Source organism: Callithrix jacchus, chromosome 3 (genome assembly GCF_049354715.1).
Source record: "Callithrix jacchus isolate 240 chromosome 3, calJac240_pri, whole genome shotgun sequence".
In the NCBI taxonomy this organism is placed as follows: Eukaryota; Metazoa; Chordata; class Mammalia; order Primates; family Cebidae; genus Callithrix; species Callithrix jacchus.
In genome coordinates this window covers 129,214,271-129,227,796 of record NC_133504.1, presented here as the reverse complement: position 1 = coordinate 129,227,796, position 13,526 = coordinate 129,214,271, and the positions used below count along the sequence as shown (strand labels likewise).

General features: G+C 35.8%; 2 protein-coding genes across 4 annotated transcripts in view; one reads left to right on the top strand and one right to left on the bottom strand.

The window, feature by feature from the left end:
* Positions 1-13,526, top strand: part of LOC144581955 (uncharacterized) — a 134,016-nt gene that overhangs the window by 26,108 nt on the left and 94,382 nt on the right. The gene's annotated exons all lie outside the window — the stretch shown is intronic.
* LOC100388298 (transmembrane serine protease 11B) overlaps positions 10,567-13,526 on the bottom strand; it is a 35,179-nt gene continuing 32,219 nt past the window's right edge. The window contains exons 12-14 of the mRNA XM_035292408.3: positions 11,973-12,232; positions 11,475-11,617; positions 10,567-10,811 (exon numbers count right to left, since the gene is read on the bottom strand). Of these exons, the coding sequence (XP_035148299.2) occupies positions 10,650-10,811; positions 11,475-11,617; positions 11,973-12,232 (565 nt within the window). The 3' untranslated portion in view covers positions 10,567-10,649. The remainder of the gene's footprint in view (positions 10,812-11,474; positions 11,618-11,972; positions 12,233-13,526) is intronic.

Sequence of the window (13,526 nt, the reverse complement as noted above, 5' to 3'; positions counted from 1 at the left end):
ACCATGTTCTGCTGTGTAATCAGATTAATGCCTTACTCTGAGAAGCTAATCACTGAACCTTTCCCAGGTAACAAGGACGTATTTGAAAGAATGGCTTAATCCTTTGAAATCTTTCAGGTTAGAACTTCTCACAAGTGTCAACATGATGAAAGTAAATGAGGAGGTGCCTTAAAGAAAAAAATACCCACTCAGCTTAAAGGTGATGACTACCTGGCAGGCAAAACAAAACAAAACAAAACAATCATGGTGTTTCTTTTCCACTTTTGAATGTGTTTGATCACTGTTTTACTGATAGACTAGTAGTGTTGGTTATAAGAAAACATCAAGGTTATGAATAAAATAACATCCATAATAAAAACGTAATAATCATACAACAAAAACCTTTTTACTTTAGTTCAAGAAAAAATTCTTGGTATGTTCTATCACAGTGAATGTTCCCTGTCAGATCACAATTTCATATGAATACTGATATTGTGAATATATGTATAAACACATACACACATACCTTAAAGGGTTCAACTATTGACTTAAAATATACATTTTAGAAAAATATTTGTGTCAGGTATGTACTTATACTTCACATTAAGTGAAATATAACAAATATTAAGTATTATAAATTAGATTCAGTTAATTTTGCTATATTTTATGTATATAGATGAAAACTCTTTGTGAGCTAAATGTACGTTCTCAAAATTTTGCCATTAATGATCACTGTTCACTTATTGTGATCATTTTCTAGTTAGATACTTTAAAAATAGATAGCATGTATAAATAGATAATACTATTCTGGTTCATGAATATTTAACAAGTAAAAATATGTGCATTTATTTATGATTCAACAGAGAATACTCATGAAGCAATGTTACTGTGAGAGTCAATATAATATTCATGAAAGCCTTAAGAAACCAAGAGTTGTTAAACAAATACAAGGAAATCATAATCCTCATCACTATCAACAACAATTTAGCATATGTTTTATGAGAAAAGAAAATGTTCTCTCTGCTACCTGCTCTCTACAACAGTCACACATTCATATTATTTTTCATTCGCAGTATGTTTAGCTGCACATCACCTTTCTGAAGCACTCTTCAAATCATTACATAAAACTATAGATTCCAAACACAGGTGTATGTGATAGGATGGTTTCCATGCAGGAAATCTAAAATACTGTGGAAAAACTACAACTTTCTTATCCAAACTCAGTTGTTTGACTGCAGTCTATGGATGGGAGTCATGTTGAGGGAGTCCGTGTAAATTCTATTGATGTCAGAATTTTAGGCAAGCAAATCTCCACTTACCTATACATAATGTGCTGATACAGTGGCTGTTGAAGTTAATAAAGATAAAGAAAACTTCTGCACTTCTTTTATCCTGATCAGTGCTTCTCTGGTAAATGTGCTAACCACAATGATAGTTGAGATTTTAAGGGCTGGGCAAAATAGCAAAAAACAATTAAAAGGAAACTTGTTTAACAAGTGAGATGACAGCTATGGATCTATGATTTAAAGGAAGAAATGTAAATTCCCTTTGAGTTGGATATTTAGGAAAAAAACAATAGATATTACTTGGATTGGTCTTCTGAGAGGTCCACCCTCAAAATACCACTGCAGATTGGTGAGTTAGTTTTGTGACTCAGGTTCCATCCATCCTTTCATGGCATAGATCTCCTCCCTAGTAGAATTAACTGTATCTAAAAGAGCAGTCTTCGACAAATGATTTAAATGTAAAATGTTTTTATTTGATACAATTATTATGCCATAGCATCACTCATTTGAAACATGCTTAATCCAAAAATTCTCACTGAGGCTCTGTACATACTTTTTTAGAAATCGATTTATAGATGGAGGTAGGTTTTAGAGTAAGAAATAGTTCTGTTTTAGAAATTCTTTATAGGAAATGGAGCTATTTAGTAGAGTTGTTTTATTAAGTGAATATGGATTTTGAGATGACATGCCAAGTTTTATACAAACAAAAAAAATGAGAGGCCCTTTAGACATTTTGAATACAAATATCTAGATTCTAGATACTGTTTTACATTCCTTTAACCATATGCTTACTCCATTCATTTACTTAATAATTATTTCTCATGCAGTTCCTAAGGCTACACATTGTTCCCAGTGGTGGAAATACACCAGTGGGTTTAATAAATCCCCTGCTTTCATGGAGCTTACACTGTAATGGGAAAATAGACAAACAGTAATGAACTCATAAATACACAATTTATGAGATATTTATATGAGGCTATAAAAAAATAAAGTGGTGTGAATGGATACAAAGTGGTGAGTGAAGTAGAGGTGACTATCTCTAGAGTGGTCAAGAAAGGTCTCTCTGAGAAGGAGGTTTTTAGCAGAGACCTGAATGATATTGATTGGTATGACTCATCCCCCTAAAACACATATTCATGACTCTATTTTAAAATCTTTAAAACTCTCACCTGCTTTCAGAGTAAAATACAAACATATCTGGTTGCTATTTTTTGCCCTTCAGAATGTCACCTCTCTTGACGCATGTTGTTACACAGTAGTGTGGTATAACAGAAAGGGCATGACCTCTCTGCCAATGTCAGGTCTGTTGAATTTAGGTTGGACATAGATCTCTCTGGACTTTATCTTCTTCGTCGGTAAAAATTGGAGATAACAGGACCATACTTGTCAGGTTGTTGTATCAACTCAGACCATATAGATCAAGTTCTTGGCACAATACCCAGGACAGTATGTTGCCTTACAATGACATTACCTAAAGTCTGACTTGAGCCATTTCTCATGGTCCCCTTTTTCAAATGGCAAGTGCTTTCTACCACCATGTTTTTGTTCAGGCTAATACCCCTGAGATTGCCATTTCCACTCTTGCAATGCTTTCTCATACTTCATGGTCTATTTAATTGCTTCTTTTTCACCAAGACTTCCCTGTAAGGCATTATCCTCTTTGATCTCTTTTTTTTCCTGGTCTCTAATCACTTATTGTCATTAGTACTCATTTTAAGTTTAATCATTTGCTATTATATTGATTTCTATTCAGATCTGTCTTATGGGTGGTCCCTTCACCCCAATACAAGCAACTTAAACTTGAAGGCAAACATCGTATTTTACATTTCATTACAGTCTTGCCTACCCAGTAGATATTCAGTAAATAAGTTACCTGTTAGAAATATACTGAATATCCAAAATATATGTAGAGCTCCTGAAAGTGAGTAAAATGTTTTAAGAACTCACTATTAAGTATATGGAGAGTTTTAACAGGGTAAGTATAGAAGAAATACAGATGGCCAATTAACATAAAAGGAGGTACTGAATCTCATCCATTAGTAAGTATAGAAATATAAATTAAAACACTAATATGGCACTGCTAAAATTAAAAGCTAAAAACATAGAATTAGCAATAAAATATAGCTTTGGGGGTGTCAGGAACAAATTAATATAAACTAAAAATGAACTATATTTTTTGAGTTTGTGAAACTTTCCAGACTGAGATGGTGTCTTAAAACAATAGGCACAAAATCTATGAGAATACAGTGGATAAAAAGTCTCATGAAAGTGTGAGCTAGTTTTTAAAGCATAGTAGAAATATATGGGGAAAAAATGTCAGAGAAGGGCATCTCAGACATGGAAAGACACATAATAGTATGTTCTAGAAATCCCAAACAATTGAGTGGTTGAAACATAGGCTACATGCAATGGCATGATGAGGCATAAAAAAGAAGCCTGTAGCAGCCAGATCCTGGTAATGCATGTCATTTTTGTTCAGCTGGACACCATGACTACCTCCATGAAACCATCCACAAGTCTAGGACCACAGGGTTGAAAAAGAGCCCTTGAGAGGCACACAGTCTAGTAGGAGATTCGGTTGCATAAACATAATTTTTACATCTGTGGAAAGAGTAGTGACAAGTGTAAGCCTGGGGCAACTTGGAGCCATCATCCTGGGGATGTAAGGAGAGGCTACCCAGTGGGAGGTTACACCTGAACAGTATTTTGAATAATGAGTGGGAAAAGTAAGTCAAGATTTTTATGGATCTGCAAGTCTTAATGATGAATTTAGCGTGTTGAGATTGGGAAGTAAGGGGTGGAGTAGGATTTTAAGCAGGAGAGAAAGGTGCTGCTAGACCAAGTCTCCATGATCACTAGGATGCTTGTCCTTGAAGAATGCCATTATTGTACATTAAAGATAGGTAGGAGGACTAACAATTCAGATGGCATGCCACATTTTCTTAAAAAAAAAAAGATTAATTTTCAATATAGTATCTCTCTGGCTCTTAAGTTATCATCTCTGATGATGGCTTTGATTGATTTTTAAATCTTCCCTTTTTTTAATCAAATGCCTGGGAAAGGTAATGTGGGAATGCTCTCTCTCATTACTCTGGTGATTTCTGTCTCATTGAATGTTGTCTTTAGCAGATGAGATAAATCTGACTTTAAGAGCATAAATCTAAATTTAAAAAACTTGAGGTGGTTGTTTTATGGATTCTTGTATAACATGCATTCCTGTATTTAGTGAAAATAAAGTTTTGTTTACTCAGCCATGAGTGTCTATTGTGACAAATTTTAAGTGAAGATCATTTTTAAGGTAACAACATAAGAAAGTATAATATATTGGCCGAGCGCAATGGCTCACACCTGTAATCCCAGCACTTTGGGAGGCCAAGGCAGGCAGATCACCTGAGGTCAGGAATTCGAGACCAGCCTGGCCAACATGGTGAAACCCCGTCTCTACTAAAAATACAAAATTAGCCAGGCATGGTGGTGCCTGCCTCTAATCCCAGCTACTTGGGAGGTTGAGGCAGGAGAATCAGTTGAACACAGGAGGCGGAGGTTGCAGTGAGCTGAGATTGCGCCATTGCACTCCAGCCTGGACAAAAAGAGTGAAAGACCGTCTCAAAAAATAAAGTGAAATAATTTTTTAAAATAAGGTATAATTATGTAATTTTCACAATTAAGCATAATAATTATGCAGGACAACAACATATGCTAATATAATTGGGTTATTTTGGAATCCTGTAATCACTATAAATTGTAAGTCTGCAAAAAATAATATTTTAAGGATATGTTACCCAGGATGATTCCAGGTCCCTGCTTTTGAAATGTAGAAGACTGAGAAAAGATGAACAATACTATTTTGACACACTAATAAAAACTACCTATTAGATTTTCAAGTGGAAATTTTAGATATATGACACTGGAGGTTCGGGGAGATGGAAAAACAGTGACTTCTAAAGCTACAGTTAACAAACTTGGAAGTTGGAGGCATAGAATTGGTATTGAAAGACATTGAACTGGTGAGCATGGTGGCTCATGCCTGTAATCCCAACAGTTTAGGAGGCCGAGGTGGGTGGATTACCTGAGATCAGGAGTTTGAGACTAGCCTGGCCAACATGGTGAAACCCCATCTCTACGAAAAGTACAAAAAATTAGCTGGTGTGGGGGCAGGTGCCTGTAATCCCAACTACTGGGGACGCTGAAGCACGAGAATCACTTGAACCCAGGAGGTGGAGGTTGCAGTGAACTGAGATCGTGCCATTGTCCTCCTGCCTGGGTGACAAGAGCAAAATTTCATCTTAAAAAAAAAAACCCTTGAACTGGATAGGATCACTTAGGGTATGAGTGCAAGTAGAGAAGAGGAGAGATATAAGCCTGAGCTCTGGGACACTTCAACATCTAAAGTTGAGGAAGATGTGGAAGATCCAGAGAAGAGACTGAGAAGATTGCTAATGACATAGAAAAATTGCTATAAAAGATGTTTTTTTTTTCCTGGAAGCCAGGTGAAGAAAGTGCTTCCATAAAAAATGATCAACAATGCTAACTATTATTGACATATTAAGGGAAGAATTGCTAATTGAGCATTGGAGTTGTAACATGAAATTCATTGGTGACCATGACTAATGCAGATTTGGTGGAACGTCTGAATCAATATTTGGAGTGAGTTTGAAAGACAATGAATGGAAAGGAAGTAAAGGCAACACTTTTAACAAGTTTCACAAAGCAATATAGGAGAAGATGTAGGGTTAAAAAATAAGTATGTTTTTATCTGGAAGATATTGCAGAAGTTACTGTGTCTATGGAAGTGATCCAGTATAGAGGGTAAAATTAATGACATAAACAAGGATGGGCAACATAGAAATAAAATCTTTGAGAAGGTGAGTACAGATGGGTTCTTAGCACAAGGGGAGAGTTTGGCCTTAGAGTGGTATACAAACAGTTAATCCATTGTAACAAAAAGGAGGATAGACAACAGTAATAACTAACATCTATCTTGCATTTGCTATGTGTTCTAAGTACATTACTTTTGTTAACTCCCTGAATACTACAAAACAACACCGTGAAGAAGATATCATTCTTATCCCCATATCAAATAAAAGAAACTGAGACACAGTGATTTCAAATCCTTTGCCCAAAATCACACATCTTGTACATGGCAAAGCCAGTTTGCCCAAAGGCTGTTTAACTTAAGTTCAGTTGCTTATACTGTCCTTTGAGAAGCAAGTAGATTTGTAGATTTTTATGATAAGTACCAGTAGAAACTTTCATCTGGTTCCTCTTGTTTTCTTGGTGAAATAATGAGCATGATCATCAGGTGAGTGTAAGGAGAAGAAAATGACAGTGTTGGAGTTAAGGGCAGGAGAGAAGTGAATGAATTATTTAGGAGAGTAAGAGGGAGTTTTGGCTAAGGATATGCAAGGGGATTTTCAGAGAGCACTAAGATCTAGCTGATGTTTATGTCTGTGATTTTAAAGACTAGCCAGCATGATGAGTGTTTTTCTCCAGCTACAGTCAACAGCTATGTTACATGCACTTAAATATCAAAGAGTTGGATTGAGCCATGTTTTTTGTTTTGCCAGGCTAGATAGTGAGTGGAGAGATGGGGCAGGGGCAGTGAGTATAGATGTCATGACTGATCACAGTGTTTAAGTCATGAGAAATGGCAAATGACAAGCTTAATGAAGAAAACAGGAAGATGTTGGTGGGTATGCCAAAAAATAAAAACAAAAATTCCAGTCAATGGAAAAGAGCTTCTATTAGACTGATATATAAGACAGTGGCTCCCGCCGGAGGTCATGGCGCTCGCAAAGGCGAGGTCATCAGTTCAAGGCTAACCTGAGCAACCTCATAAGCTCAAACTGATTGGCAAAAAAAAAAGACCAAATTAAAAAAAATAAACTTTAAAACATTTTAGATACTTCTATCACTTCGTCTCTTCTGATTCATTTTTCAGTGAAAGCATACCTTGAATGCATTAATATAAAAGTCTGTATTGCACAACAAAATACTGCCTTATGAGCTAAAAAAGATAGTTCTCATCCACTGATAAGTTGGAGATGTTTCTATAGTAGACACAATGCTTGAACAAGAAAGTCACTTTCAAAAATTCCTTATTAAAGCCAAACTATTTGGTTAATTGGAGGCTTCACAAGAAAGAGGGAACAACCTTGTCAACTTTGTGCTATCATATGGCATTAATTTTTTTTCAATATTTAAAAAAATGTGCTATTTTAATTAGCAGTACATTCACAAAAAGATCTTGGTTTATGCTTCATAGTTCACAAGACTATGTCCATATCTTATATCATAAGCACTTTCATATTTCAAACACATAATTTTTTATGTTTCTCAAGAATACATGGACATTTATTAATAGTTGTAGTCCTGCTAGCCAGTGATGGTTATGCCCTTTGTCAAATTCTTGCTCAATGGACTCCTTCAAAAGGGACTTCAACTTCCCCTGGTTGAAAAAAGAGAGAGAAAAAATTAAATTAGACTTAGTTGTTTTTTGTTTTATTTTGTTTTGTCCTTCTTAGTTAGGGGATGGGGGTTATAAAATGTCTCCTTAATCACTTATTTCTGGTTTCTTTTCCATACCACTTATTGGTAGTAAAAGCACTTTATTTAAGAAAATATTTTACTTTTTAATAAAATGGTGACTAGTTTTGTAATTTAAATAATGATACTTTTGTCAGTTTAGCATTTTAATTTTCATGCTTTGTGATTAGTGTTGTTGGTTTCATTTCTCAAGGCAGACCTCTAATTCTTTGCTTGTGTGAACTTTTCAACATGCTGTTTACATCAGAAGGCCAGGATGGTGCAGCCTATTATTACCAAAAAAAAAGAAAAAAGCATGACTTTTAGCTGATCCATCACACATAGCGTCCATATGAATGTGAAGATTCTAAGTTCTTAAGACTGAAGTAAAGGCTGAAGGCTATTGCAGCCCATAAAGAATCCACCTTTGTCTGGATAATAACTGCTTTACCTTATGTAACTTGCCCCACCTGCTCCTTACCTTCACACTAAGCCTGGAGATTGGCCACTCATGCTATCATGTCTCTCCTTATTCAACCAGGGAGCCTCAGTCTTGAGAAATCTTCACTCTTCATTCCTTTCTCATAGACCCCTTAGTCTCACAAATGTTCTCTCTCTACCAATCAACCTCCTCCAAATTCCCTTCCACCCTTTCCTTACAATCACTTTCCTCTTTCTTCCACATTGGGGTTATTACTGATTCAATGCCATTTGTTTCCCTCTGGAAGAAGCAAGAGACAGACTGTGATTCAACTCACAACGTTGCAGATAAATTAAACGTTTGTAAACATCTGACTTCTGAATTAACTATCTATAAGAAAAGGAAATCATTGCACAGTCTGTAATACCTTTGACCTCTCTTCACTGCCACTCTAGCCCATTCTCTTCATCAAAATTAAGTAACCTTTTCAAAGTGTGTATTAAATTATCTCACTCCCTCTTCTTGGAAAACTCCTTGGCCTCCAATTGCAGTTAGAATGAAAATCCAAGGTCTTTACCATGGCTTACTAAGAAGTAATTGACTTGGCCCCCAGCTACCTCTTCCATCTTCTCTCCTACCATCACTCATTTATCCACTAGGCTTCCGTCACATTGGCCTTCTTTCTGACCCAAATATCCACCTCACTTTTCTCTCTCTCTGGATCTTATATTTGTTCCCTGTGGATATCTTTTCTTTCAAATGTTTTCTGTGTTTTGGCTTTTCATCCTTTAGGTACAGCTCAAATGGCTACCCTCTCAGAGATGTTATTCAGACTTCCCAATCTAAAGAATAGTGTATCTGCTCCATCAGTGTCCATCACATTACTTTTTGTTTCCTTTATAACATTTATCACAATCCAAAATTATGTATGTGTCTACTATTTTTATTCACCGAATGTGGTATCCTTGAAGGAAGACATTGTATCTATACCTGACAGTTCCTGAAACACACTAGGGACTCAGTAAATATGTGTCCCTGGTCTGAAGCAGAAGTGAGGAGAGAAAGACACGATCTTGTCACAGCTGGTTATGGATTTGCTTAATGTCAATATGCACGTCATTTGAGCCATAATTTAGAGTAAAGAAAGAAGAGTAACTCCACAAACAACTGAAGAAATGAGTTTTTTTTTTTTCTTAGTTTATTTTAATGCCCATTAAATTTGTGGTGACTTTTACATTTAGAAAATTACAAAAGGTAAATTGTTTGTGGAGATTGCAAAGTTAGCCCTCTCTAAGATTGCATTTTTACTATAAGGAGATGCCACACAGTTCTCTGCCACTGATCACCTCATGCTATTTTTGCTGCAAGAGAAAGTAAACAAATGACAAAAAATGAATATGAAGAAAATGCTATATAAATAATTGCAACTTAAAAGTCATCCTTTAATTTATGATACATTTTGGATCTAAACTCAATGAGGACAAATTTGTGTAAGGATAAATTTATCAACTTATCATACATAATGGAGAGTGACTTTAAGCAAATCATTTCTCTTCTCTGGTCTTCAGTTTCTTGATGTATAAATTGAAAGACTCAGTCTAGCTGGACCTCTGATACTCCTTTTTCACTGAAAGATTGCATGATTTTATGAGGTACATGAATTATTTCACATAATTAAAAAAATGGATGTACATTGTTTGGCTCACATATTCCAGTTTAACAAATGAAATTATAATTGACATAATGAAAAGTAACACATCTGATAAATCTGCTATATATGTTCTCATACTAACAAATTTATTTTTTTATTTCTTTTGATTCTGGAAAACAAATTAAGGTTAATTCTGAATATAAAGGTAAAATGAATCAGAACTCGGTTGTTAAAAAAAATTATATATTAGCCTTCTTTCTTTTCTTCCCCTGTTTTTGGTTTGTTTGTTGGTTGGTTTGTTGTTGGAAACAGGATCTCACTGTGTTTCCCAGACTAGAGTGCAGTGGTGGTGCAGTCACAGATCACTGAGGCCTCGATCTGCTGGGCTCAAGCAATTCCCCAACCTCAATCTCTTGAATAGCTGGGACTACAGGTGCATGCTATCATGCCTAGTAAATTATTGTATTTGTTTAAACACAGATTTAGCCATGTTTCCCAAACTGGCCTCAAACTCCTGGGCTCTAGCAATCCACCCACCTTGGCTCCCAAAGTGCTAGGATTACAGGCATGAGCCACTGCACCCAGCCTCTTCCTATCTTTTACATTAATTTAAAAGATTAATAAATGCATGGACAGTGTCATGGATATAACAAAATATTAATAAAGAGATTTATATTTTTGTATATAAAATGATTGGTTTACCAACAATCAAAATCAAAAGATCCCAAAGCCACAGATAAGGATAGCCTGCAGTTGTCTTTATGTTCCTTTGTATAATTACTTTCTTTCAGAGTCCAGTCTTGGATGTGATCCAATTGCGATAAGAAGTCACTCGAGTATAGACACCTGGCTTATTCTTTTTCCCACATCCATCACCCCAGCTTACTATTCCAACAAGATGCCAGATATTTCTGGAATCAGGATAAGTTAGTGGTCCACCAGAATCATTCTAGAAGAAGAAAAGAAAAAATGTTTCTTGTCTTAACAAAAAATTTCCTTTTACCTTTCCTGTGGCATTACCAATACCTCCTGGCCACTGAAACCAATTCACTCTCTTTGAGCTGAGAACTCTGAAACCCATAGGATTTTTTTTAAAAAAACACAGGACAGTTACAAACCAGAACATATGGCCTAAAACTGCCAAATGTCGACTTGGGCAAACTAGAGTTTGACTTATATTATGAGTGCAGCCTGAATATGGAGATGACTTAGCTGCTTGCACTGAGCTAATGATGAAGCCTCTGAGGAATGAGTGGCATAGACACATGCCCAGACTCCTGATGCATCTCTGGATACAGAGAAGACCACATTCTAAGTCTGCTGGTTGCCCAGAAAATAGGACAAAATTCATCTGGTAAACTTCTTCTAAGTATTATTCTTTTTAGGAATTCCCAGATTGAAAACTTCATCAGGGCAGGATTGTGTTCACCTCCGCATCCCTAGCATGTAGGCTGGTGTCTGGTACATAAATGGGATTAATACATTTTTAGTGTATTGAAATAAAAAGCTACTATGTCAATACCATTAACACAAACAATATTTTATGTGGATTAAAACTTCCATTTGAGTAACTGTTTGGGAGAAAACAATTGGATAATGTAACTAGATATACCTGACATGCATCAGCTGCTCCTGACATAAATCCAGCACACAGCATTGTATCGGTCACAGAGCCAGACAATGCATATGGGGCATTGCAAATGTTGTTGTCAATAATCTTCAAAAAGGCTTCTTGAAGTATCACTGGAAATGCACCTAAAGATAGTAAGTGCTACATATTATGGAGATCTTAGACTTTGCTGGGACAAAGGATGTCTACAGTATAACCCAGACTCTCCTGGTCACCATGAGTCAGGCCAGTTGCAGGTTAGATTAGTTATTTTCAGGTGTTTGTAATAGTTGGCTACCTAACACATAATTTCAATTTTTCCAATTCCCATTCCCAGAGATATTTTAGGAAGTGAAGACAATTTGATGTTGTGCTTTTTGTCCCACCACTTGGTTTTCTTTTCAGAATATTTATTAATTAATTGCATAAGGGGATAATTGATTGATTGATTAAATAATTATCCCCATGAAGCTATTATGATTTTATTTAAAAAAAAGTTACCATTCATATGAAGTGTTCCCCACCCTGTAACTACAACATCGTCATTTTGTGAGAGCTTCATTTTGGCTTCAGGAAGACAAATGCTACGAATGTACTTTGTAAAAGAAACTTCTTCAGCAAGCTGTACGAGGGCAATATCATGATGAAGCCCAGGACTGCTATAATTTTCATGAAAAATAATGTTTTGTACTTTCCGTGTCATATATGGTTTATTTACTACAGTTCCAAAGTTGACAGTCCAATCTTTTGAATTGTTTCTCCTAGAAGACACAATGTAATTAGAATACATTCAGTTTCTGGGTCACAACAGTGTTCTTAGCGGTGATTATCTCACAATCTTAAGGCATGAGGTTCCCAAACAACACTATAAGCCACTGAAATTCTTATTTTATAAAATATCTTTGACATGGAGCTGTTGTAAATTTTGCAGTCAGATAAAAATAATGCTAAGGACTCAGATTTGTCAGCTCTTTGAAAATCCTTTCAAGTAGAGTCACTGATGTTTTCCCCTGCTTATTCAGTTCTACCTAGTTTCTGAACATTTAATTTGGTCAGAAATCATATGAGCATCCTCAATCCTGTAAGTGGATGGGGTCCAGAATTAGTCTTATTACCACATACCCTTGGTGTCAATAGCTACTTTTTGGCCCTTACCCTTCTACCACCCTCAAGTAGGCCCTAATGTCTATTGTTCCCCTCTTTGTATCCATATGAACTCAATGTTTAGCTCCCACTTACAAGTGACACCATGAAGTATTTAGGTTTCTGTTCCAGCATTAATTCATTTAGTTAGGATAATAGCCTGCAGCTGCATCCATGTTCCTGCAAAGGCCATGATTTTATTCTTTTTTATGGCTATATAGTATTCCGTGGTGTATGTGACTCATATTTTTTTTATCCAGTTCACTGTTGCTGGGCGTCTAGGTTGATTTCATGTTTTTGCTATTGTGAATAGAGCTGTGTTGTACATATAAATGCATGTGTCTTTTTGGTAGAACAATTTACCTTCCTTTGAATATACTCAACTTTTGGGTCCAGATTAAATTTTATATCCGATGGATGTCCTGGCTTTCTTCTTCAAATTTCCATAGCACTTACTATCTTTCTAATACACCTCATGTTTATGACACTATGCTGCCTCAAACTTTTAATGTATGACATTAAATTTTTAAAAAATAGATTATAAATGTCTAGGTGGCAAGACAAGGAAACACCTAGTAACTGGAGTCAGACATACTTGAGTTCACATTCAATTTCTGTTATTTAAGAGCTGGGTGATCTTAGTCAAGTTTTGTCACCTTTCCTAAGTGAGCCTTGGTTTCCTCGTCTTCAAATAGATTAAATTATACTTTCCATGCAGAATTGAATGCTGTGATTAAATGAAATGATGTAAGTAAATCACCTAACGTCAGGCCAAGGTAGCTATTTGGAAAATGTTAATTAATACTTCCATTGGCTTTTCTCTCCTTGCCCTAATTTAAATGCTTTTCCTGCCCTTTAATTACACAGGTGATTGTAATTGTTCTATGTGATTGTAAATTTCATATGGCCTTG